General features: G+C 33.5%; 1 protein-coding gene and 1 long non-coding RNA gene across 2 annotated transcripts; one reads left to right on the top strand and one right to left on the bottom strand.

Annotated features, from left to right (window-relative positions):
- Positions 1–1,307: 1,307 nt before the first annotated feature.
- LOC111367730 lies at positions 1,308–5,216 on the top strand. Its single transcript, XM_022988760.1, has 6 exons — positions 1,308–2,124; positions 2,988–3,150; positions 3,273–3,449; positions 3,968–4,051; positions 4,285–4,366; positions 4,587–5,216. The coding sequence occupies exons 1-6, from the start codon at positions 1,808–1,810 to the stop codon at positions 5,042–5,044; spliced, it is 1,281 nt and encodes a 426-aa protein (XP_022844528.1). The 5' UTR covers positions 1,308–1,807; the 3' UTR covers positions 5,045–5,216.
- A 742-nt stretch (positions 5,217–5,958) lies between these two features.
- LOC111366514 lies at positions 5,959–7,034 on the bottom strand. The gene is made up of 2 exons (XR_002697675.1): positions 6,731–7,034; positions 5,959–6,249 (listed from the first exon to the last, which is right to left on the bottom strand). It is a non-coding gene; the product is annotated as an uncharacterized LOC111366514 (long non-coding RNA).
- Positions 7,035–23,348: the final 16,314 nt, after the last annotated feature.

Here is a 23,348-nt window from a genome sequence, read left to right as displayed (position 1 = left end):
AACAAGTTGCTGAAATTTAGGATGTGTTTGACAACCTTTAAAATTGGGAAAATTGCATTAGCGATCCCTAATCTTTTCATTTTTTATAGATTTTACCCTAACCTTCATTTTGTGCTAGTGGAGGTACCTAACATTTCATGAATATGCATCTGAGGTCTATCTAGACAAAAATCGTCCAAAACACCGTCAGTTGACTGAAAAAATTAAGGAATCAATATACAATAAAATTGTCCAAAACACCATCCAGAAAGGTATTAATATCCAATAAAATCGTCACAGTAATAGATAGTTCAAGGAATTTTTTTGATCAACTGACGGTGTTTTGGACAGTTTCCGTCTAGATGGACCTCAAGTGCATATTTATGAAAGGCTAGAAATCTTCCCTGTCACAAAATGAAAGTTAAAGTAAAATTTGCAACAAACGAAAAGATTAGGGAACTTTGCTGCAATTTTCACTTTAAAATTTTAAATTGTCTATTATAGTATGATTCACCGCCACACATTTACACAATCAAATATTCTACATACAAACCAATAAAGTTTCTTTTATTTTTTAATCACACATTCTCCAATAAATATTATTCAAAACTCTTTGGGCCCGTTTGATTACAAAGATGAAATTTGGGTGGAAAGGAAACAAATTTCAGGAAATTGAATTGACAAAAAATTGTTTTACTGAAAATTGTCAATTATTGTGTTTGATTGGTATAATTTTTCACATGAAAATTGTTGAAATAAAAGTGTTTTTTTGTGTTCGTTTGACTTTGTTTTTCATAGAAATTGTCAATTTAAGGAATATCTTCTTTTACAATTGTTTTTAGAATTTCTTTTCATTGTCAAAAGAAATAATAAAAAAATTCCAAGAAAACAAAAAATCAACTATCTTTTGGTGTTCGTTTGACTTTATTTTACATGAAAATTGTCAATTTAAAAGATATCATCTTTTACAATTGCCCCTAAAATTTGTTCAAATTGCAAAAACTAAAAAAAAAACAAAATTTTAAAAATTTGAAAACATCGAAAACTTGAAAAGTCATGAAAATCAAGAAAATGCTGACGTGGTAGCAAGAGTGAGAAAATCAATTTTTTAGAAAATTTTGTCAATCAAACAGGTGCAAAGTAAAAGTTGAAATTTATTTTTCATTTTTCATTTTTCATGGAAAAAATTGGGCTCTCAAACATAGGGTTTATGTTAAACATGGGCTTAACTAGAAACATTGGATAAGGATGAAGGAATACAATTATCCTAATTTTATGAACGTGGTAAACAAGGCAACCACAAATCGAGTAGCCGTTCATTCCTATCTCAAAGCGAAAGCAACCACCGACCTAGGAATACCAGCCCGCACGACCGTCCACCCCTAAGTCCTCTAACAATCTGTGGTGGTTATTTTCTTCAAGAAATGTGAAAAGCTGCAAATTCCATTTTAACCTCTTAGAATTGAACAGCACACCACTTACTGTATACTAAACAGTTGGCAACTGGGCCACCTTTTGCTAAACATCTATTGGTGTTGTAATTTTTTATTACCCTTTTGTATTGTTTTGTTCCAATTTGTAGTTATTGGTGGAAAGGGCTAAACCAAATCTAGAATTACCATTTCCACCATTAATGGCCCTTTCAATCTTATCAGAAAATATGTGCTGTGGATATACTTGTGATATATATATTTTTTAATTTCTTTTTTTCTCTCTTTTTCTTCAACCACCCGCTAATTTTAGCGGAGGTTTCGATTTCATCTTGATTAAAAATTTTGGTTCCGTTTATCATCAAAATTTCTTCTTTTGTTCGTGTAAATTAATAGTTATGACATTGGCTGAGGCGTTCTTGGAGATTTTAGAAAGGCCCACGATGGGGGCAATTATAATAGGGATGATACAGATTTTGGGTCCTGTCTGGATTGCTTTTCTTCTGGGGATAATGGTAGGATGGGCCTGGAAACCAGGATGGGCTAGTTTGAGGAAACGTAAATTTGATTTTTCAGCACCTTCTTCTCCCTCTGCCTTGATCCCTTCCCCCGTCCAGGGTTCTGTTTCGACCCAAATCTTGGATTCTTTGGTATTGGATAATAGATTAGAGAACAACCGCGTTGAATTGCTTGGAGAAGATAACGTTGTTTCGAGGTAAATTTTGTGTCTGGAGTTCTATAATTTGTTAAAAACTTGATGATACATCAACTGTTTGTATTCTTGTTTTGATTTCATATGGTATTGACTTTAGGCTTAGAAACGTAGGTGGTGTGTTTTTCGAACATTCTGCACATTAATGTGTTGAAGTTTCCATTTTCTGCCAAATTAGGTGCTTTTGATAATATCATGTACAGGTTTATCTGGTTAAGTTCAAAAACTTTGTAGCCTTGTTCTTAGCTTAGGAGCTTACTAAGCCTATGGTGGCACCTCAAAGATGGATCTGAAGTGTATTTTATTGTTTGTAAACTTATCTCTAAATAAACAAAGGGCTTTAGCATTTTTCCCTGACCCTGAAATCAAACTCAAGGAAAGATAACTTTTGACAACCTTACCAATCAAAAGGAACCTTGGCTAAATGATGTTATATTGCTTGGGGAAACAGTTGGATATTATGTTTCTTTAAGGTATTCATGCTGTATTGTTTCAATAAAAGTATACACTAATGATTTAAGATGATAAAGCTATCTGTTTCCATGAATGGAGAATATGTTCTTTTGTATAGTTGGTAATGCTATTTGCGGTTGTCTGGTTGGATTGAATGTAAAACCTTTGTAGTTATGTTAATTTTGTACTTGCTGCAATCTTGAGATCAATGAATTGCTTGCAACTTTAGTTGTTCGAGTAAAGAACACTTGTAAGTCTACGCATTCTGGCTCAATGAATGTTACGTCATATGTTATATGTTACTGGAAAAGTGATTTATAACTTGTCATGTCAGTTAGACGTGTTAGATTTTTCTCCTTTCTTCTATGCTGATGAACTATGACTTACTCGTAACATGTATGCTGCTCTCATAGTTCTTCAAAGGTAAGAAAAGAGGAGAACTTGGTTGTTATGGACGAGGATCTGGTACATTTATGTCGTCTTGTTGAGAGGAAAGACGGAGGCCCCCCTTGGAAGCATATGATGGATCGTTCAACCCACAATATGAGTTACCAAGCATGGCAGAGAGATCCTGAGGTACTGAATGTGTTGTTTATCAACTTATTCTCTCTTCTGTTTATAGGATGCTTGCCTTTTTTTTTTTTTCCTTAATTGTGCAATTTTTTATAATTAATTTGTATCTTTATGCTTCTTGTCAGAATGGTCCTCCGCAGTATTGTAGCAGAACTGTGTATGAGGATGCATCACCTGAACTGTTGAGGGACTTCTTTTGGGATGATGAGTTTCGGATGAAGTGGGATGATATGCTTATCCATGCGTCAATTATAGAAGAATGCCCCACCACTGGAATGATGATTGTTCATTGGATACGGAAGGTTAGGAAACTGGAACCTATCCTCACATGTGCTCATATATGCATGATTAAAAAAAAAAAAGAAGAAGAAAAAAAGAAACACTTGAAACCTGCTTAAGGCCTGCCTCAGAGTGTGAGGCATGCAAAAAATGCCTCTAAACGTTTTGAGAATACACCAGTGGCCTACTAAAACAGCAAAAAATTGTGTTTCTCATAGCCCACTTTGGGGAATAATCCACTACCCCCTACGAACTAAAATAACAGTTTATTTATACATTTTTTCTTTTGTTTGTTTGCAGACTTTAAATTGTTTTATTATGAATTTTGAAGATTGTTTATAATGCATTATGAGGTTATTTTGCATTTTAATAGTTTCTTGACATTTTTTTGGTTTATCGTGAGGCTTATGACTCAATATGCCTTAACTCGTATAGGAAAATTGCCTCAGTTCCTGATTATACCTTTTAAACATTGCATGTATGTTATTTTGCTTAAAGTTGTTCTAACTTCCAAGTACCGATGCTGGGTTTTGTTGTGCAGTTCCCTTTTTTCTGCAGCAACAGAGAATACATAATAGGCCGTCGAATATGGGAGTCTGGAAGAACGTATTATTGTGTGACAAAGGTATGAAATTATTAGCAATAATTGAGTCAAACCAAAAGAGTACATTTATCTGGTTCATTTGTACTTCTGTTGGCCCTTTTCTCCCTGGTGACTGGGAAGAGAAAAATAACTAATGAAGAAAATACATCTCTCTGCTAGTATTGCCTTCCTTCGTGGCTTAAATTTTCATCATATTCAGCTCCGGTGAAGTTAGGTATCTATGTTTAGTCTGACACCTTTTATTTCTGGACTAGGGTGTTCCCTGCTCTTCTGTTCCAAGGAAAGACAAACCAAGACGTGTTGATCTGTATTACTCTAGTTGGTACATTCAAGCAGGTAATAAAATTTATTTCTTTGTGGGAACATTTAAATTTTATGTTTTTCCAAACGAATGGCTATATAGAGGACAGACAAACTTGTGGAATAGAACTGGATAAGCAAAATTGTTGTCCATGTATACACTACTACTTTTTAGTAAGGAAGGACAAGTTTTTTCTGATATTGTAAGCATGGCTTGAGTATTTTCGTTCTTGACATCCTTCTTGCCATGGAACAGTGGAATCAAGGAAAAGAGACGGTGAACTATCTGCATGTGAGGTGATGCTCTTCCATCATGAAGATATGGGCATCCCATGGGAAATCGCAAGATTTGGGGTACGACAGGGCATGTGGGGAACTGTTAGGAATATTGATCGTGGTTTTCGGGCTTACCAGAAGGCGAGGGCTTCAGGAGCGCCCCTATCTCATCCTGCATTCATGGCTCAAATCAACACGAAAATTGATTCCGACTACCTGAAGATTTTGGAAGGTGAAGAAGAATCATCGGAGACACAAATCCTAGACTCACCTGGCAAAACAAAGGGTGGTGTAAACATACCGAAGCTTCTGATAATTGGCGGTGCAATTGTAATTGGTTGTAGTCTCGACCGAGGACTCTTGACCAAGCCCCTTATATTTGGTTTGGCAAGAACGTTCGGGAACATAGGAAGAAGAGCTTGTCCAAGGAGTAACTGAGGATATATTTGTAAACCTGGTTAGTAAGATCGTTGTCTTAATTCAAAAGTCTTCCTTCACCGGTCCATCTAGGTCTTCTTTACTTTTGTCTGTAAAACTTTTCGTTTTGGCTGTAATAATAGATCAATATACCTTCATTTTCCTTCCTATAAAATTCAATTACAGTGATAAATGGCGTTCTGTGTTTTATTATCTTTCCAACTGTTTGCAATATCTTATCACTGATGACTGTGTAGTACTGAGATTTTTCAGTCTCATTTGGACCTTCACCCGCTTTCTAGTGAGGGGGATTTAGAGTATTGTATTGTATTCCATTCAAGACAAAAAAGAAGTTCAAAATTTTGTTCGTTTTACCATAAAAATTTTGTTCGTTTTACCATTAACTTCTATATAGTATTAAATTCTAAAGATGCCATTGAGGGTTTTCTCTTGCAACAAAGTTATTTGTAGAGATGAATTGTATGGAGAGATTTACAGATGATGCCATGACAATATTTTATGGTTGGATTAACTGTGTATTTTTGTCAAAGATGGCTTGAGATTTTGCCACCTGTAATTTTTGTAAACTAGGTGGTACATGTAGCATTTTTCTTTCCTCGGCCTTTGCCAATTATTTTTCCTCATCATCACCCATTCCTCCCCAGCCAGTTGCTCCCTGTCCCCATCTCGATTTTGCCTTATTTGGGGAGCTCTTGGGGGTCCTAAATAGCTACTACTTCCCCCTTGTGACTTTCCCTGTAGCTCTTATAGTCTGGAGTAGTTTCATGAATAGCTTTTCGATATCTCTAAAGGCGTATCAAGGTCTTGAAAATTTGCCCACATCTTCGTGAAAATTCTTGTTGATATTGTACTTCTTTCTTTTATATTCCGATTCATCGTAGTCAATTAATTAATCATTAATTCTAAAACACGTAAAAGATAAATCATCACCGTATAAATTGATTCATTAAAAATTAAAGATAGATTCAACAAAAGACAAACCGATATTGTTGTTTGCTAATGTAGATATTGTCTTATAAATGCAACATTAATACGAAAATATTCAATTTTCGCTCAGAATTCCACAGCCTGGATTAATGACCAACCAGGGTTTCAAAAGAGTTTAAACCATCAAAATGTGGTGCCAACTTTGGCATTTGACCACTCTTGACCTCTTTCTTAACTTCCGCTAGAAAATTGGTAATGTAACCTCGTACTCCAGTTTCCTAATCACACAGAACAAAGAAAATGGCAAATTTAGCTTGTGTAAAATGTCAAGAAGATTACATACAATTCAAACAAAAATGAAGCATTGTTCATGTTCAAGATTTGAAAAGATTTTTGTAATAGTCTCGACAGGACTCATTTAGCAAGGCTTCTACTTCTTGTATCAGAGCTTTCTGAAAAAGTTAACTTAGATCAACTTTTTTTTAAATCTCTTTTAACCAGATAAATCACTTTCATACAGTTATCCAAATACGTTCAGAATTAACTTCATAATCCCATAAGTAACTTTTAAACTTTTTAAAAGTCCTGCCAAAGAAGTCCTTAGACATTGTTCGGAACTCATCTATATCTAAGTTTTGTTTACCAAACTTTATTCTTGTTAACTAAACAAGAAACTCAAATGTTTTCTCGAGTCGAGATTCTTGGGATTCTTAAAAAAAATAACTTTAATAATCAAGAAAATATGAAAGACAATATTACCTGGTTGGTGGAGTGATTTCTAACAAAGAAATAAAGCCCTATTGCTGCAGCAGCAGGTGTTGCTGTGGTGTAAATTGTAGCAAGTGCCATTTCTTCAGATTTGGAGCTTCAAAAACTTGTTCGATATAGATATTTTGTAAGTATTTCAGAGAGAGAAATTGGAATAAATTTGAGATGCCTTGATAATAAAGACAAGTAAAGAATGGATTGAAGAAAGAAAAAGTGTGCAAGAAAGCAATGCAAAACTTGAGAACTTGGATTTTAGCTGGTACAGATAATGGGAGGCTCTTTGGGACTTTATATAGGAAAGCATTGGACGGAAAGGCAACCTCGTGTTGAAATAAATTAACGAACGTTTTTGTTCCTTCGTGAGAGATGAAGATTAATGTGCTAGACCACTTGCTTAGGTATCCATCAGCTATCACTTTCCCCTTCATATGAATGAATTCAAGATATCTCTGGATATTCTAATCTCGACCATTCGTTCTGACAACTTATTATGCTCGTGCTTAATTGGCATTATGATGACTAATTTAAGTGAACTACTAATAGTAGGACTCGTTTGAAAAGACTTTTACTTCTTGTAAAAGAGAAAGTCACCTTAAGTCAACTTCCCCTAAAAACTATTCTAACTAAATAAAACACTTGGAGAAATTTATTCAAGCACGTTCATAATCAAATTCTTAGTTTGAAAAGCAACTTTTGACTTTTTAAAATTCTTGCCAAAATGGCTCGTACCGAGCTCATATCATAATAAGGTTGACTGTCAAATGGGTCATTGGATCCAACAAACTAAATTTTATCATCAATAAATCTAATATCACCACACGAATCACTATTTTTTATATCTAAATCTTGACATTTTTCAAGATTGAATGGAAACGATTTTAATGATGAGAAGAAAGGAAAGGTGTTATGTTTGGGCGAGTTTCAAAAAGCTAAGGATAACCCTATCCTTTTTTCCATAAAGAGTGGATAGTGAGATTATAGAATGAAAACAAGCCACGGCATCTTAATTGCCTTCGCCACAAGCATTCCTTTGTTATTTGTATTCTTATTGGTTGCAGGTTATAAATTCCAAAATATTCTTCACAATTTCTTGTTAATATTTCGGAGGAAGAATTGTTCCCTTTAGTCCTCAATTTTTAGTGTGTCTTGTTAATTCATCGCTGAAAGGGTGTGGCACAATGATGAAGTAGCGTGAGTTGATCAGCTGACTTTTATTTGCTGTTTTTTGAATGTGTTAGCTGGTCCCTTAAAAAAACGCACTTTTAATTTGCAAAACTGTGTTTCTCCTTTGGACCCTCATGATGATACCATGTGTCAACCCCATGTCCATTGGATGATTGACCATTTGGTGACTCATATAAAAGAGAGTTCTAGGGTTTGAGACTCGTGAATTTTTCATTCTTCTAGACTCTTCATTTTGCTCTGGCCATTCAAGTTCATTTTCTTCTTCCTCTCTGAAAATCATCGATCTCCTTTGATTTTCAACATTTGCTCAAAACTGTTTTTTGTAATCTTGAGTGATTATCACTGAGAAGTGTACTGTGTTTTTGGGTGAACCGATTTGTGAAGTGAGAAGATTGTATCTTCTATGATCTTGGGTGATCTTTGGTCTGAGTGCGAAAACATCCTAATTTCTAAGCCTTGGTGTGATTAACACTTGCAGTGGTCTGCTTGGTGGAAGGAGCATCTTATTCATTGGCCGAATCTTCATCTTGTTACTGCCTTAGGGCACCTTCAATGAGATCTCCGATTTTGTGTTTTTAATACATTCATTACTGTATTTTCATTGTTGATTAAATCTAATATTGTGGAACCTCCTCTTTACAGTGGTATCAGAGCTTTCGGACGGAGGTTCTTGACTCTAACTCGTGTAGATCTGAAACTGTGACACTTACTTTAGCTAACCTTCGTTATTTCTTGAAACCCTATTGAAGGGATATGGTGAGATTGTTCTAGTTTTTTGATTACTACAAAAAATTAATTGTATAAATTTTTGAGCTGCTGCTACTGTGATTTAATCTTGTGATCTGCGACTGCCTCGGTAATTCCTTTGTCCAGAAACCCTAAGAGTTCTCTGGAATCTGAGGGTTACCTTGACATAAGTCAAAGGTCTTGTTATTAATACACTGCTGTGATACTGATTAGCATATAATCTTGGTTCTTGCTACTCAAATGTGATTTGTGTAGTGAAAAACACGCTATGACTCTTAGACTTTGAACAATTCCTGTGAAATAACTGAAGTTCTTTACAACTTATGATTACTGTATATTCATGTCCCTTGAGTGGTGATACTTGAATTGATTTTGAGTTGTAAATAACTGTGAAGTGTTTATTTGATCTGTACATTCTGGAACTATATTCAAATCTTTCTAAAATGACAAATACAAAATTTGAATTGGATGTTTTTAATAGCAAAGGAGACTTCAGTCTCTGGCGCCAGAAAATTAGGGCAATTTTGTTACAACAAAAGTGTGCTAAAGCTATTGATGAAACATGGCTTGATGATTTAGAAGAAACCAAGAAAACTGAACTTGATGAAACTGCCTAGAGTTCAATTTTTCAGCATTTATCTGATAATGTACTTAGAGAAATAGGTGAGACTAAGGCTGCTGCTGAGTTGTGGAAAAAGTTGGAAGATACGTACCTAAACAAATCTATGCCAAATAAGGTGTATCTTCTGAAACAGTTCTTTGGCTTTAAACTTGAACCATCACTTGATCTTGAGGCTAATATTGATAGATTTAATAGACTATCCCGTGACCTAGCCGATTGTGATGAGAAACTCTCAAAAGATCAGTTGGCTGTGGTCTTGTTAAATTCAATTAGTGATAAGTATAAAGATGTTAAAAATGCAGTTGAATATGGGAGTGAAACTCTAACCACTGATGTGATTATTAATGCTTTAAGAAATAAGGAGTTAGAGTTAAAGTCTGGCAGGAAAGAATCTATCAATGGGGAAAACTTGATGGCTAATAATAAGACTAACCCTAAGACTGTGAACTTTGTCAAAAAACCTGGACACAAGAAAAAGGTAAATCCTAAGGATAAAATGAAAATGAAGACTAAAGGAAAGAAGTGTTTCTATTGTCTAAATGAGGGTCATTTTATCAAAAACTGTCCCAAAAGAATTAGTGATTTCAAAAACCAATCTAAAGAAAATGGTGGTGTAGCCTTAGCCTACAATAATGAAACTTAATTGATGAAGTCTATGCGGCTGTAAGCAGTTCACCTTGTCAAGAGTGGATTCTTGACTCTGGCTACACCTACCATATGTGCCCAAACAAAGAATGGTTTACAAAGTTTGAAAATGTAAAGGGTGGTAAGGTTTTAATGGGTAATCATATGACATGTCAGGTTAAAGGAATAGGAACAATTACCTTGAAAGTAAAAGGAAATAATAACCTGGTTTTCGAAAAGACTAGATATGTTCTTGATTTGCAAAGAAATCTTATTTCCTTAGGGGTTCTAGATGACCTAAACTATGACATATTGATTAACAAGGGATACATTAAAATCTTAAGGGGTTCACAAGTAATTGTTGAAGCCCCAAAGAGACATGGCCTGTACATTTTACAAACCGAAAATTTTTTGGAATCCACATCAACGGCAATCTCAGTCCAAAATAATAAGTCACATATATGGCATAAAAGACTGGGCCATATTAGTGACAAAGGGCTACAGATTTTGAATAAACAGGGTGCCTTTGAAAAGGATAACATAGAAAAACTCAGTTTTTGTGACTATTGCAATTTTGAAAAACATAATAGATTACCTTTCTTACCTGGAATGCATAAATCTGTGTCTATACTTGAATATTTGCATGCTGATCTTTGGGGACCAGCTTCTGTAACAACTCATACTGGTTTTAAATATTTTTTGTCAATTATTGATGATTTTTCTAGAAAAAATTGGACTTTTCTTTTAAAATCAAAATCTGATACTTTTGGTATGTTCAAGAACTGGAAAACTTTGATTGAAAACCAAACTGATAAAAATATTAAGGTATTAAGAACTGATAATGGTTTGGAATTCTGCAATTTGGAATTTGATGAGTTATGCAAACTTTCTGGTATATTAAGATATCGTACAGTAGCACACACCCCACAACAAAATGGTTTGGCCGAAAGAATGAATAGAACAATTCTTGAGAAAGTGAGATGTATGCTCTTAAGTTCAGGTCTGCCTAAGATTTTCTGGGAGGAAGCTGTTAAAACTGCTAGCTATTTGATTAATAGAAGCCCTTCCAGTGCTATACACTTTAAAACCCCTAAAGAAATGTGGAATGGAAAACCTATTGACTTCAGTAACTTGAAGGTATTTGATTGTGCAGCTTTTGCACACCAATATGAAGGAAAATTAGAACCTAGAGCCCTTAAATGTGTATTTTTGGGCTATGGTGAAGGGATAAAGGGATACAGGTTATGGGTAAGGGAGAACAAAGGCTATAAGATCATAATCAGTAGAAATGTGGTGTTTAATGAGGATGATTCTACTGATTATGATCTGCCCTACCATAAATCTAAAAATTAAATAGAGCCCTTGAATTAGGATGAAAATGTGGAAAAGGGGGTTGAAATTGAGGTGGAGCAATCTGATGATGAAAATCATCAGAATGCTACACAATCTGTTGAGGAAAATGAGGAGATACCTGGTGATGGTACTCCTAATGATGAATCTGAAGTGGAACAAGCATCTGGTCAATCTTTAGACAATTATCAACTAGCAAGAGATAGGCAAAGAAGACAAATAAGGCCTCCTGCTAGGTTTAATGAAGATGTATCTTTGCTATCCTATCAAAGTATGATTGAAAATGAGCCCGAGTCCTTTGAGGAAGCCATAAATAGTAAAGATTCTAAGGAATGACTTGTAGCAATGCAAGATGAAATGCAATCACTTAAAAAGAATAAAACTTGGCTTTTGGTAAAAAGACCAGAAGGAAAAAGTGTTGTTGACTGTAAATGGATTTTCAAAATTAAAAGAGGTGAACAAAATGAAAATGATATAAGATACAAAGCTAGACTAGTAGCTAAGGGTTTTACCCAAAAAGAATGAGTAGATTTCAATGAAATCTTCTCACCAGTTGTAAAATTTACTACTGTTAGGGTTATTTTAGCCTTAATCACACAGTTTAACCGGGAACTAGATCAATTAGATGTAAAAACAATCTTTTAAAATGGTGACCTAGATGAAACCATCTACATGAAACAACCTAAAGGATTTGAAGTAAATCAGAAATCTGACTTAGTTTGCCTTCTTAAAAAGTCCCTATATGGCTTAAAACAAGCTCCAAGGCAATGGTATAAAAAATTTGACAATTTTGCGCTTGGACTTGGTTTTAAGAGAAGCAACTTCGATACCTGTCTATATTGTAAAGGAAATGGTGGAGAAAGTTCCCTTTATCTATTCCTTTAAATGGATGACATGTTGTTGGCAAGTCATGACATAAAAGAGATAGAAGATATCAAAATAAACTAAAATCAGAATTTGAAATGAATGAATTAGGTCCTGTGAGAAGGATTTTAGGTACTGAAGTTAAAAGAAATGGGAGAGAAGGCACACTAAGTCTCAATCAAAAGTCATATATGCTGAAATTGCTAAATAAATTTTCTATGTCTGATTCCAAAAATGTGAGTTTGCCTTTAGCAAATCATTTTAAACTCTCAAATGAACAATGTCCTAAATCTAAAGAAGAATTTGAAAGGATGGCAAGAGTGCCATATTCTAATGCAGTTGGGTCTATCATGTACCTTATGGTTTGTTCTAGGCCTGATTTAGCATATTCTATAAGTGTTTTAAGTAGATATATGTCAAATCCAGGTGAAGCTCATTGGGAAGCCATGAAATGACTTCTTAGATATATTAAAGGTACATCAGATTTAGGTATTCAGTTCATAAAACAAACTAAATGTGTTGTATTGAGAGGATATACTGATTCAGATTATGCTGGTGATAGGGACAATAGAAAGTCCACTTCAGCCTATATGTATACTTTATGTAATTCCTGCATTAGTTGGAAATCCCAGCTCCAAAAGATAGTTGCATTGTCATCTACCGAGGCTGAATATATTGCTGCAACAGATGCTATAAAAGAAGGAATATGGTTGAAAGGATTATTAAATGAATTTGGCTTTATTAAAGAAGTAGTTCTTTATTCTGATAGTCAATCAGCCATTCATTTAAGTAGAAATCCAGTCTTACATAATAGATCTAAACATGTTGATGTTAGATTTCACTTTATAAGAGATATTATTTCACAAGGAGTTGTGAAACTTGAAAAGATTTCTACTAATTTTAACCCCGCTGATGCAGGTACAAAGGTGCTATCCCTTAACAAGTTCTTGGACTGCTTGAACATGTTGAACATCACTGCATGCTGATTTGAGTATCTGACATGAGTGCAATTGGTGTTCAAAACTGGGAGCAACCCCACTGTTGAGTGTATGTGGATCATTGTACTAAGGTGGAGATTGAAAGGGTGTGGCACAATAATGAAGTAGCGTGAATTGATCAGCTGGCTTTTATTTGCTGCTTTTTGAACGTGTTAGCTGGTCCCTTAAAAAAATGCACTTTTAATTTGCAAAATCGTGTTTCTCCTTTGGACCCTCATGATGATGCCATGTGTCAACCCCATGTCCATTGGATGATTGACCATTTGGTGACTCATATGAGAGTCCTAGGGTTTGAGACTCGTGAATTTTTCATTATTCTAGACTCTTCATTTTGCTCTGGCCGTTCGAGTTCATCTTCTTCTTCCTCTCTGAAAATCATCGATCTCCTTTGATTTTCAACACTTGCTCAAAATTGTTTTTTGTAATCTTGAGTGATTATCACTGAGAAGTGTACTTTGTTCTTGGGTGAATCGATTTGTGAAGTGAGAAGATTGTATCTTCTATGATCTTGCGTGATCTTTGGTTTGAGTGTGAAAACATCCTAATTTCTAAGCCTCAGTGTGATTAACACTCGCAGTGGTCTGCTTGGTGGAAGGAGCATCTTATTCATTGGTCGAATCTTCATCTTGTTACTGCCTTAGGGCACCTTTAATGAGATCTCCGATTTTGTATTTTTAATAAATTCATTACTGTATTTTCATTATTGATTAAATCTAATATTGTGGAACCTCCTCTTTACAATCGCCATCCTTGAAATTCAAACTTTTAAGTCTCCAACAATTAGTGCCTACAACAAACTATTTTTGACATTTATTGTTGTTAGAATACGATGGCCCAAATTTTATTTGTTTCGACCCGAAAATTAACAATGCGATATATGTGATGCAACTAAAATTATGAGAATTTTTGGGGGAATCTGAGATGGACCATCGGTAGTGGAGGATTTAAAAAATGTTTTATTAATCTCTCTCTCTCTCTCTCTCGATCTCGATCTCGATCTCGAATGACACATTTATAAAACATGTTTTATATATATAATGTGTGATAGTAGGCTTGGGCGCGATTTAATTTGGGTTGGTTTCAACTCCAATCCGAAACCAAAACCAAATTAGTCAGTTTGGGTGAATTTCAACCCTAACCAACCCACACTAACTCTTAAACCAAATCGGTTTGGTTTGGTTTAGTTCGGTTCGATTAGTGGATTTGGACTTTTAGTTCAAATTGATTTTAGAAAAAAACTGTCCAAATTTTGGTCCAGTTAGATTACAAGATTTAAAATAACTATTAAAACTTTATATCACAAGAATTATTGACTAACAAATAATATTAGTTTATTAGAGACAAATCAACACAAAACTTAAGAATTTTGTTGTCCTTTTATACATTATGTACCCCTGACTTTCAAACCATGATCGAACCCAACCACCATGATTTTATTTAAACGAAAATCAAACCAAACCAATTACCTATGTCAAACTGACCTGAGTCGGTTTGGTTTGATTGGTTTTGTGTGGTTGATTTTTCGATTTTTTTGTCCAAGCCCCCCCCCCCTCGGGTACTGTCTATTCTCACTTTTACATAACAACTTGTCAACGAGGCTTTTGGCTGGCTCTTCACACGAAAAGAACCACGATCGAGAAGAAAGGGAAGAAAATATGTTTTGGTCAACGAATTAGGGTATTACAAAGATTTGACTTTAGGGTTATTCTAACAAGTTTGACCGCTAAATTTTAACTATTTGATAGCACAACCATCCAAGACCAAGATATCACAATACCTACCTAGAGGAGGAAATTTGAGCAAAAGGCAAAATTTTAATACAACAAAATAATGTTACTATAGTCTCCCTTAGATTGCGATTTCAATTGCTTTAACCTTTAGGCTAACCCTCTACAAAGATTGATAATGTTTAGAACTAAATGAGCATGGAGAATTTTCAAGGATGTCAGCAATCACTCGATGAAAAACACATGGGGATCCCATTAGCTTCGTACAGCAACAAAAATACAAAGCATCTTTAAAGCTTGGGTAATCATGTTTCTCCAAGCCGAAAGACTTTCAGACATGCTTAGGTAATCTTTTTTGCAATTTGCAACGTCCCATAAGCCATTTAGGTACAATACTAAGGGGAAAAAAAATATTATCCATCATATTACATAATCCTAACAAACTTTGCAAACCGCACAACATTATCACACCTCATCATTTGCATTATTATTGTTGTTGTTGTTGTTTAAAATATAATTGAAAATTGCATAGTTAGCCCTCAACTTTGGCTTCTCTTATTGATTTATCAACTTTTAAATTCGAACTTATAAATTATCAACCTTTAACATCAAAAAATTTATGGGGAACAGGACCTTCCCATATGAGCATGGATTTGGTTACGCCTCACCTCACGTTAATCCACGTAGCCAACCCACTCGAATCGGAAAAATCACCTCCACCAAAGCCGCCTGCACGAATGACGAAGCCCCGAAGGGCTCATTTGCATTTCTTCTGCCAAAGTAAAGGTACCGAGCCAAAGAAGGTCCACAAAGTCAAAATTGAAGCCCAACCACAACAAGTGACAACCCACACCTAAAGATCCCTAATTTATATATGAAATCTTTTTCGAATGATTGATAAGACCTTTGTAATAATAAATGTCAAGTCTTCTTAGTTTAAGCACTAGGATGACTGCTCTTTGTAAGAGCATTAAATGCACCACAATTGATACCTAAAATTGTATGCTTCAACAAAGAAAATAATGTTACATATATCTTCATTCAATGGGCATCATTTTATTAGTAACACTACAAATATCCCCTCCATATATCATTTGAAAGAAATGCAACTCAATATTAAAGTTACTATTTGTCTTCTTTCTTGCTAATTATACAATTGTTTTGATAGAGTTAGGATTGCTCGACTTTCTTTGAATTGTTAGTGATTGGTTATTATTATACAATCATTCACGTATATTTTATTGATATCAAAACATTTTTGTGCCGTGTCATAAAACATCTCTCCTCCGACCAAATTCCCAATCAAAACGTGAAAGTTTGCTTACGTGGACGCGAATGGACCTCTTTCGTCCACGTTATCCTAATAGAGAACAAGGTCAAAAGATTGAGATATTTATCTTCTCTTGTAAAAAATATGCAAATAAAATACAATACAATAAAATAAGTAGTCAATCCAGAGGAACGCTTGCAATTTAGTTATATACCAAGAATTGGACTTCACGCCATGAACTACAAAAAAATAAAAATCACAAATATTCCAATACTCAATTGTTATGATCAATAAGGAATAATGCTCTCAAAACAGTGCAGACCATCAAACTCCGGCGCGAATCTCGGCCGGTGATCTTCTGATTTCTTAGCCTGAGACGGTGGCTGGGACGAAGCATTTACATCTTTGCCCTTCTTCACCTCATCAATTTTCTTGGAAACCCCTCGATTTTGCACTTCCTTGTTGGACGAGGGAGCCCAAGAAAGAGCAACTTTCTGGCCAAAAGACTCTGCACAAAGTGCATCAAAGGAACTGAAAATTGACATCATGTTTGATTTCAAGAAACTGCGCTCGAGAATCCAAGAAAAGGGATAACTTATAAGCAGCTTTTTTTGTTGCTTTGGCTTATTGAAAATTTGATGTTGATTTCAAGAACTGATCTTCAGAAAGAAACCAAGAAAAGGGGCTGAGATATTTGCACCTATATGCAACCTCTTTTTATTTTTGCTTTGATTATTGGAGGATTGATATTGATTCTTGATTATGAAGAAAGTCGTGTGTATATATATATATATATAATTTGGGAAAAATCTAGAAGTTGAATTGTGGAAGGAAACGAAGTTCGATTAGGCCAATTGACTCGTCCGACTAATATAAATTTTCCCATGAGTTTCTTGTTATATGATTTGTGAATTTTCTGGAAGTTACTTTTAAGATAACGAACATACAGGAATGGTCAAACGTGGCGTGGTATTGTTGGTCGTTAGTGGGTCAAACGTGGCATGTTGACAATGGTCTTGAGTGGATTAGGTGTCTTACCATAGAGATAGAGTTTTGTTTCATTAAGAATATATTTGATTGTGATTATGAAATTTATACGGAAAGAAAATAAATTTTAAGTAATTTAATTGTTTAAAAATTATTTACATGAAAATTATCAATTAAACGTGTTTGATTGATTTTATTTTCAACCTATGAAATGTAATATTTGCCTATTTTTAATTGGTAAGTAGATAGAAGATAGTGTGATAGATGAGAGAGAAAGAGAAGTTGAATTATTTGGAAAATAAAAACTTTCTCCTCTTCAAGAAAACATTTTCCTTATTTTCAAGAGAAATATAATTATGTGATCAAAAGTTGGAAAATAATTATTATGAAAAAATATCAATCAAACAGCAAAAAAGTGAAAATTTTGGTTAAAAAATAACATTTTTCATGAAAATTATTGACAATCAAACGTACTCTAGTTCATTTTAATCCAAGCCAAGGTCCATGACGAAAATGGAAAGGTAGTTAGGGCCTGTTTGACAAGATTATTGAAAAATTAAATGTTATTTATCACATTAAAAAGCAACTTTTAAAATATTTGAATTATATTTTGAAAATGTTTTGTCAAATTAGAAAAACTTTTAGTGAAATTATAAAATAACTTTCTCAAGTATCTCTTCTATAAAAGAACAGAAATCATGTCAAACAGCATTTAATGAATGAGTTTCTAAACAGATTTTGTAATTGGGATCCTGTTGTCATTTGTAAGGGTAGAATCCAATTCGACCGTGGCCATTCAGTTGTTGTTTCAAATCTATTTGTTTCTGAGTAAAGAAGTAAAACAATGAGTAGATGAATTTCATAATTATTGAGAAAGATGCTATTTTCAAATTTTTGGTTTGGATGCATCGAAGCTATTTTGCCCTTAACAAATTTCGCGCAAGTTTTGAAGTTGTTTGTAATCGATTCAAAATATAAATATATAGAAATAAGTCATGAATAATTAAACAATATTTGTAGATCTTGTGAAATACGTTGATAAAATGTGATTTAATCATTTATAAACACACAAAGACTTTAACCCATGTTTGGCTAATGTCTATAAATTGACTATAATAAATCAAAATCACTTTTTGAATTTCACAAGTATTATCCACTTATACATCACGTGTTCCTATTTATATATACTTTAAACAATCTATAAACACTTTCATGTTACTTGTTTGAAAATTATTTATAAATCATTTAAATTATAAATAGATAAAAATGAGTTGTACGTAATACTTGTAAGTCTATTGAACTGTGTGGTAAAAACCATTTTGTAGCCAATAACAGGTGTAACCCATAGATCTTGTCACATATATATCAAGATTTATATAAGAAATTATATAATGTCATATGATGCTCTACAATTGGTCAAGTTAAAACATTATTAACTTTTTCATCCAATTTTTCCCCTCAACATCATTTTCGATATTTGTTTATGCACCATTTTAATGTATAAATAGCAAAATCCTTAACTGAATCCACACAATGGAAGAATGTTACAAATCACTTGAATTATTTACTTAGTAAATAAGATTTGTTGCGTCTCGTTATACGTGGCTTCACGTGGCCGATCCATTGAAGCCCTTGGCCAACTCAAGCTAAAGCACATTGCATAGTGGTCGAGGCCCTAGAACCAACGAGGAATGCAACGTAGCTAATGCTTCAACCGAGGCTCAACATCATGAAGTTCAAAGACCATTGGCCGAAGTATATCAGTTCGATGCCCCTATCCCATTGGCCAAAGTAGATCAGTCCGAGGCCCTTATGCCAAAGCTCGAACCTCCGAAATACCTTATCACATCACTTTTTTCAGGAGATCTGTTTTTATATAAGTATTTTCTTCAAATGACTGATGGGACACTTGTCATAGAGTTTAATGGTCAAGTCTTGTCAAATGAAATGGCGACTCTGTATAGTTGATAAATGCATAACAGGCTAGCAAGTCAAAATTCATGCCTAGGATTAGATATGTGAATTTAGGAGATGAGGTCAGGTGGACTCCCATTCGAAGGCCACAATTCAATTTGTACAACTATAACACTCCCCAATATAACTCATGTAGAATTAATGCAAGATTGAATACAAGAACAATACACTTCACTATACTTTCTCGCAAATACAAACGAGTTTACATTACTTTTATTCACTGTAATTGGTAATTATTGTATAATTGTTCCGCAAATGTCTCGTCGGATTCCAAAGTTGTCGTCCCACTCCTTTGAGCCACTCCCACACCTTCCATCAAATCGTTTCAGATCATTTGCGCGTCTTAGCGTGCTAGACTAGACTTACGTATGCGTGAGTGAGTCCCGTATCTGTTGTTCGCGTGGCCCCAGCCGAAAACGAGGTCAACAAGATTAGTGAATAAAATATTTTTAAAATTGACTTATTGTACATTACCTAAATGTTTAAATAAAAGGATTAATGGTAGGATATTACTTGCAAACTTGTCCATGTACCATGTACATTCTACCTATTGAAAATCGTAGAAAAGATCCTAGTTTAAAACCTTTTGTTCAAAATACCTCCTATCGTTAAGATCCGTTATTTTAAAAATGAAAAACGGTAAAACAAAAATGCAAAAATTAGAAAAGAAATAATTGCAATTTCATTACCCAAACTTTTTATTTTTTTACAAATTAATACCAAATTTTTTATATATGCCATCCACAATCCCAAAACTTTAAAACTTTATTTTTCTCCCCATCCCATTTTAACCCATTTCATTTCATCTCCTTCCCCACATTCAGCCCCCTTTTAGTAGCAATTTTTCAACCAAGAAATTTGATTTTTTGATCGTTATTTCACTATTTCAACCGTCACTTTTGAATTTTTTACTCGTAAGGTACCTACTTTTCTCTCTAATGATCAAAAAATATATTCTCATAATCACCACCGAAAAAGCCCTCAATCCCACTCCACCCCACTTCACCTTCCTCCACACTTTCATCACTGCCTCCGCCTCCATTGAAGGGAGCTAAAATATCCAGGAAAAGATTTAAAAGAAATTGAAAAATTTGATGATATATTCAGGGCAGAAGTTTCAAAATTTGCCCAAGGAAGATCGATTTATATCAAATTTTATTCAATAAGTCCTGAAGTTGATGGAAGGATATATTATCCTGCTGAACATATCATTACAATTGGATATGTTGGCCGAGATTTCCAGATTGAAGTTGGCCGAAATAATAAACCATTGCCAAAAATCAATAGATCATGGATAAAATCCCGGAGAGTTTTGGGGATGAAAGTTCTTTACAACATTGCAAAGAACTTATATGATAAAAAATTAAGATGCTTGTGCCAATATGAAGGATGGACCCTCCTTACAAACAATGGAAAAGAAAAATCTACAATTTTGAAGGAATATATCTTAAAATTTGATACCCATCAAATTAGTGGAAGTCCAACAACAATCCAAGAATCATGCAGATTGAGGGAGTGCCCCACATGTAGACAAAATTGAAGGATTGATAAATGGAAAAGGACCTACCACTACCAAAGCATCTAGCCAGCTGCAAATAAAGCCAAAGATGGAAAAGCAATAATAGAAAAGCATCTAGCCAGCTGCATATGAAGCCAAAGATGATAAGGCAATAATAGAAGAAAGGAGGTCCCTTTGATGAAAATTCAAAGAATGCATGTGAAAATGTAGACCCCAGGAGGAAAAGAATAGAGAGGCATGTGAGCCTTTTTTCAAATTTCTGATGTATGCAATGATGTAATAAACCAATAATAGTAAGTTTGAGTCATGTATAAATAGAGGTCTTTGGGAAAGAATGGGGTATCTCGAAGTTAGAAACCATTCTCTTTCCTTAAGCTTTTTCCAAAACCAGTTTTTCTGGAAACCCCTTGTATACAATATAAATCTTGTATAAATCATTATAGAAATAAAATCTCAATCTTTTGATATCAGAAAGATATGAGTTTCTAAACTTACTATCCCATAGATTCTTGATAGATTGAAGAAGATAATCTCTTTCTTACTTTAACAAAGAGAGAATTTTCTTTACTTAAGATCTTTATTCTTAATTCTAAGAAAAGATACAGTGAGGGCAAGAAGCTGAAATAGCAGAATTCTCATTGAGGCAAGAGGCCGTTTAAGGGAGCAGTTTGCAGATTCATAGCCTGAAGGTCACTCGGTTCTAAGAATACAGATTTAAGATCAAAAGTAAGGTAAAATTATTGTCTTTGTTAAATTTAGAAAGAATTCTTCTAATATCTTGAAAGAATTGTAGGGATTATTATTGTTCATGTTTGCAAAAAACTTATCTAAATATGTTATTATTCATAAAGTTTGCAAGGAATTATTTGAATAATGCCAGGTTATACAATTAAAGGATTAGATAATCTGTTAGATAGATTAATGGAAAAAATAGAAAATATTTATTCTCAATTAGAGATTATGGATATATTATCGAAGGAATTTGATAATCTTAGTAAATTACATGACAATTATATTACAGATTATGCTAATTTATTAGATCAAAGGATGAAATTATATATTAAAACTCGAAATGAGAGAAATAGAGGAATTTAAAACTATCCCAATAAATTAAGGATATCTTGTGCAATATATGATAAATTATTTCATTAAGGGTATAATAGACATTTTATCAAAAATGAATAGTAGCAGGTCATTTATAATAATACCCCCCGACTAATATACATTTCCCCATGAGTTTCTTGTTATATGATTTGTGAATTTTCTGGAAGTTACTTTTAAGATAACGAACATACAGGAATGGTCAAACGTGGCGTGGTATTGTTGGTCGTTAGTCGGTCAAACGTGGCGTGTTGACAATGGTCTTGAGTGGATTACGTGTCTTACCATTGAGATAGATTGTGATTATGAAATTTATACAAAAAGAAAATAATAAATTTCAGGCAATTTAATTGTTTAAAAATTATTTGCATGAAAATGATCAATTAAATGTGTTTGATTGATTTTATTTTCAACCTACGAAATGTAATATTTACCTATTTTTAATTGGTAGGTAGATGGAAGAGAGTGTGATAGATGAGAGAGAAAGAGAAGCTGAATTATTTGGAAAATAAAAACTTTCTCCTCTTCAAGAAAACATTTTCCTTATTTTCAAGAGAAATATAATTATGTGATCAAAAGTTGGAAAATAATTATTATGAAAAAATATCAATCAAAAAGTAAAAAAGTGAAAATTTTGGTGAAAAAATGACATTTCTCATGAAATTATTGAAATCAAACGCACTCTAGTTCATTTTAATCCAAGCCAATGTCCACAAAGAAAATGGAAAGCTAGTTAGGATCTGTTTGACAAGATTATTGAAAAATTAAAAGTTATTTATCAAATTAAAAAGCAACTTTTAAAATATTTGAATTATATTTTGAAAATGTTTTGTCAAATTAGAAAAAACTTTTAGTGAAATTCTAAAAAATCTTGTATTCAGTTAGCATGTGTATTATTTAAAGCTGGAATCCTGTATGTAATTTTCAATAAGGGCAATGAAATAAATCTTCACTTCTATATACTGTCAGATTTTACACATTTGTAAGGGTAGAATCCAATTAGACCGTGGCCATTCAGTTCTTGTTTCAATTCTAGTTGTTTCTGAGTAGAGAAGTAAAACAATAAGTAGATGAATTTCATTTTTATTGAGAAAGGAGTTATTTTCAAATTTTTGGTTTGGATGCATCGAAGCTATTTTGCCCTTAACAAATTTAACGCAAGTTTTGAAGTTGTTTGTAATCGATTCAAAATATAAATATATAGAAATAAGTCATGAATAATTAAACAATATTTGTAGATCTTGTGAAATACGTTGATAAAATGTGATTTAATCATTTATAAAATAAATTATCGAAAGGTTACACACACAGACTTTAACCCATGTTTAGCTAATGTCAATAAATTGTTTATAATCAATCAAAATCACTTTTTGTTCACACATTTCGTGAATTTCACAAGTATTATCCACTTATTCATCACTTGTTCTTATTTATATATACTCTAAACAATCTATAAACTCTTCCATGTTACTTGTTTGAAAAGTGTTTATAAATCATTTAAATTATAAATAGATAAAATGAGTTGCACGTAATACTTGTATGTCTATTGAACTTTGTGGTAAAAAGTAATTTGTAGCCAATAACGGGTGTAACCTACAGATCTTGTTACATGTACATCAAGATTTATATAAGGAATTATAT

Source organism: Olea europaea, chromosome 18 (genome assembly GCF_002742605.1).
Source record: "Olea europaea var. sylvestris chromosome 18, O_europaea_v1, whole genome shotgun sequence".
NCBI lineage: Eukaryota > Viridiplantae > Streptophyta > Magnoliopsida > Lamiales > Oleaceae > Olea > Olea europaea.
The sequence above is the reverse complement of the archived record's forward strand: the minus strand, read 5'-3'. Positions and strand labels throughout refer to the sequence as shown.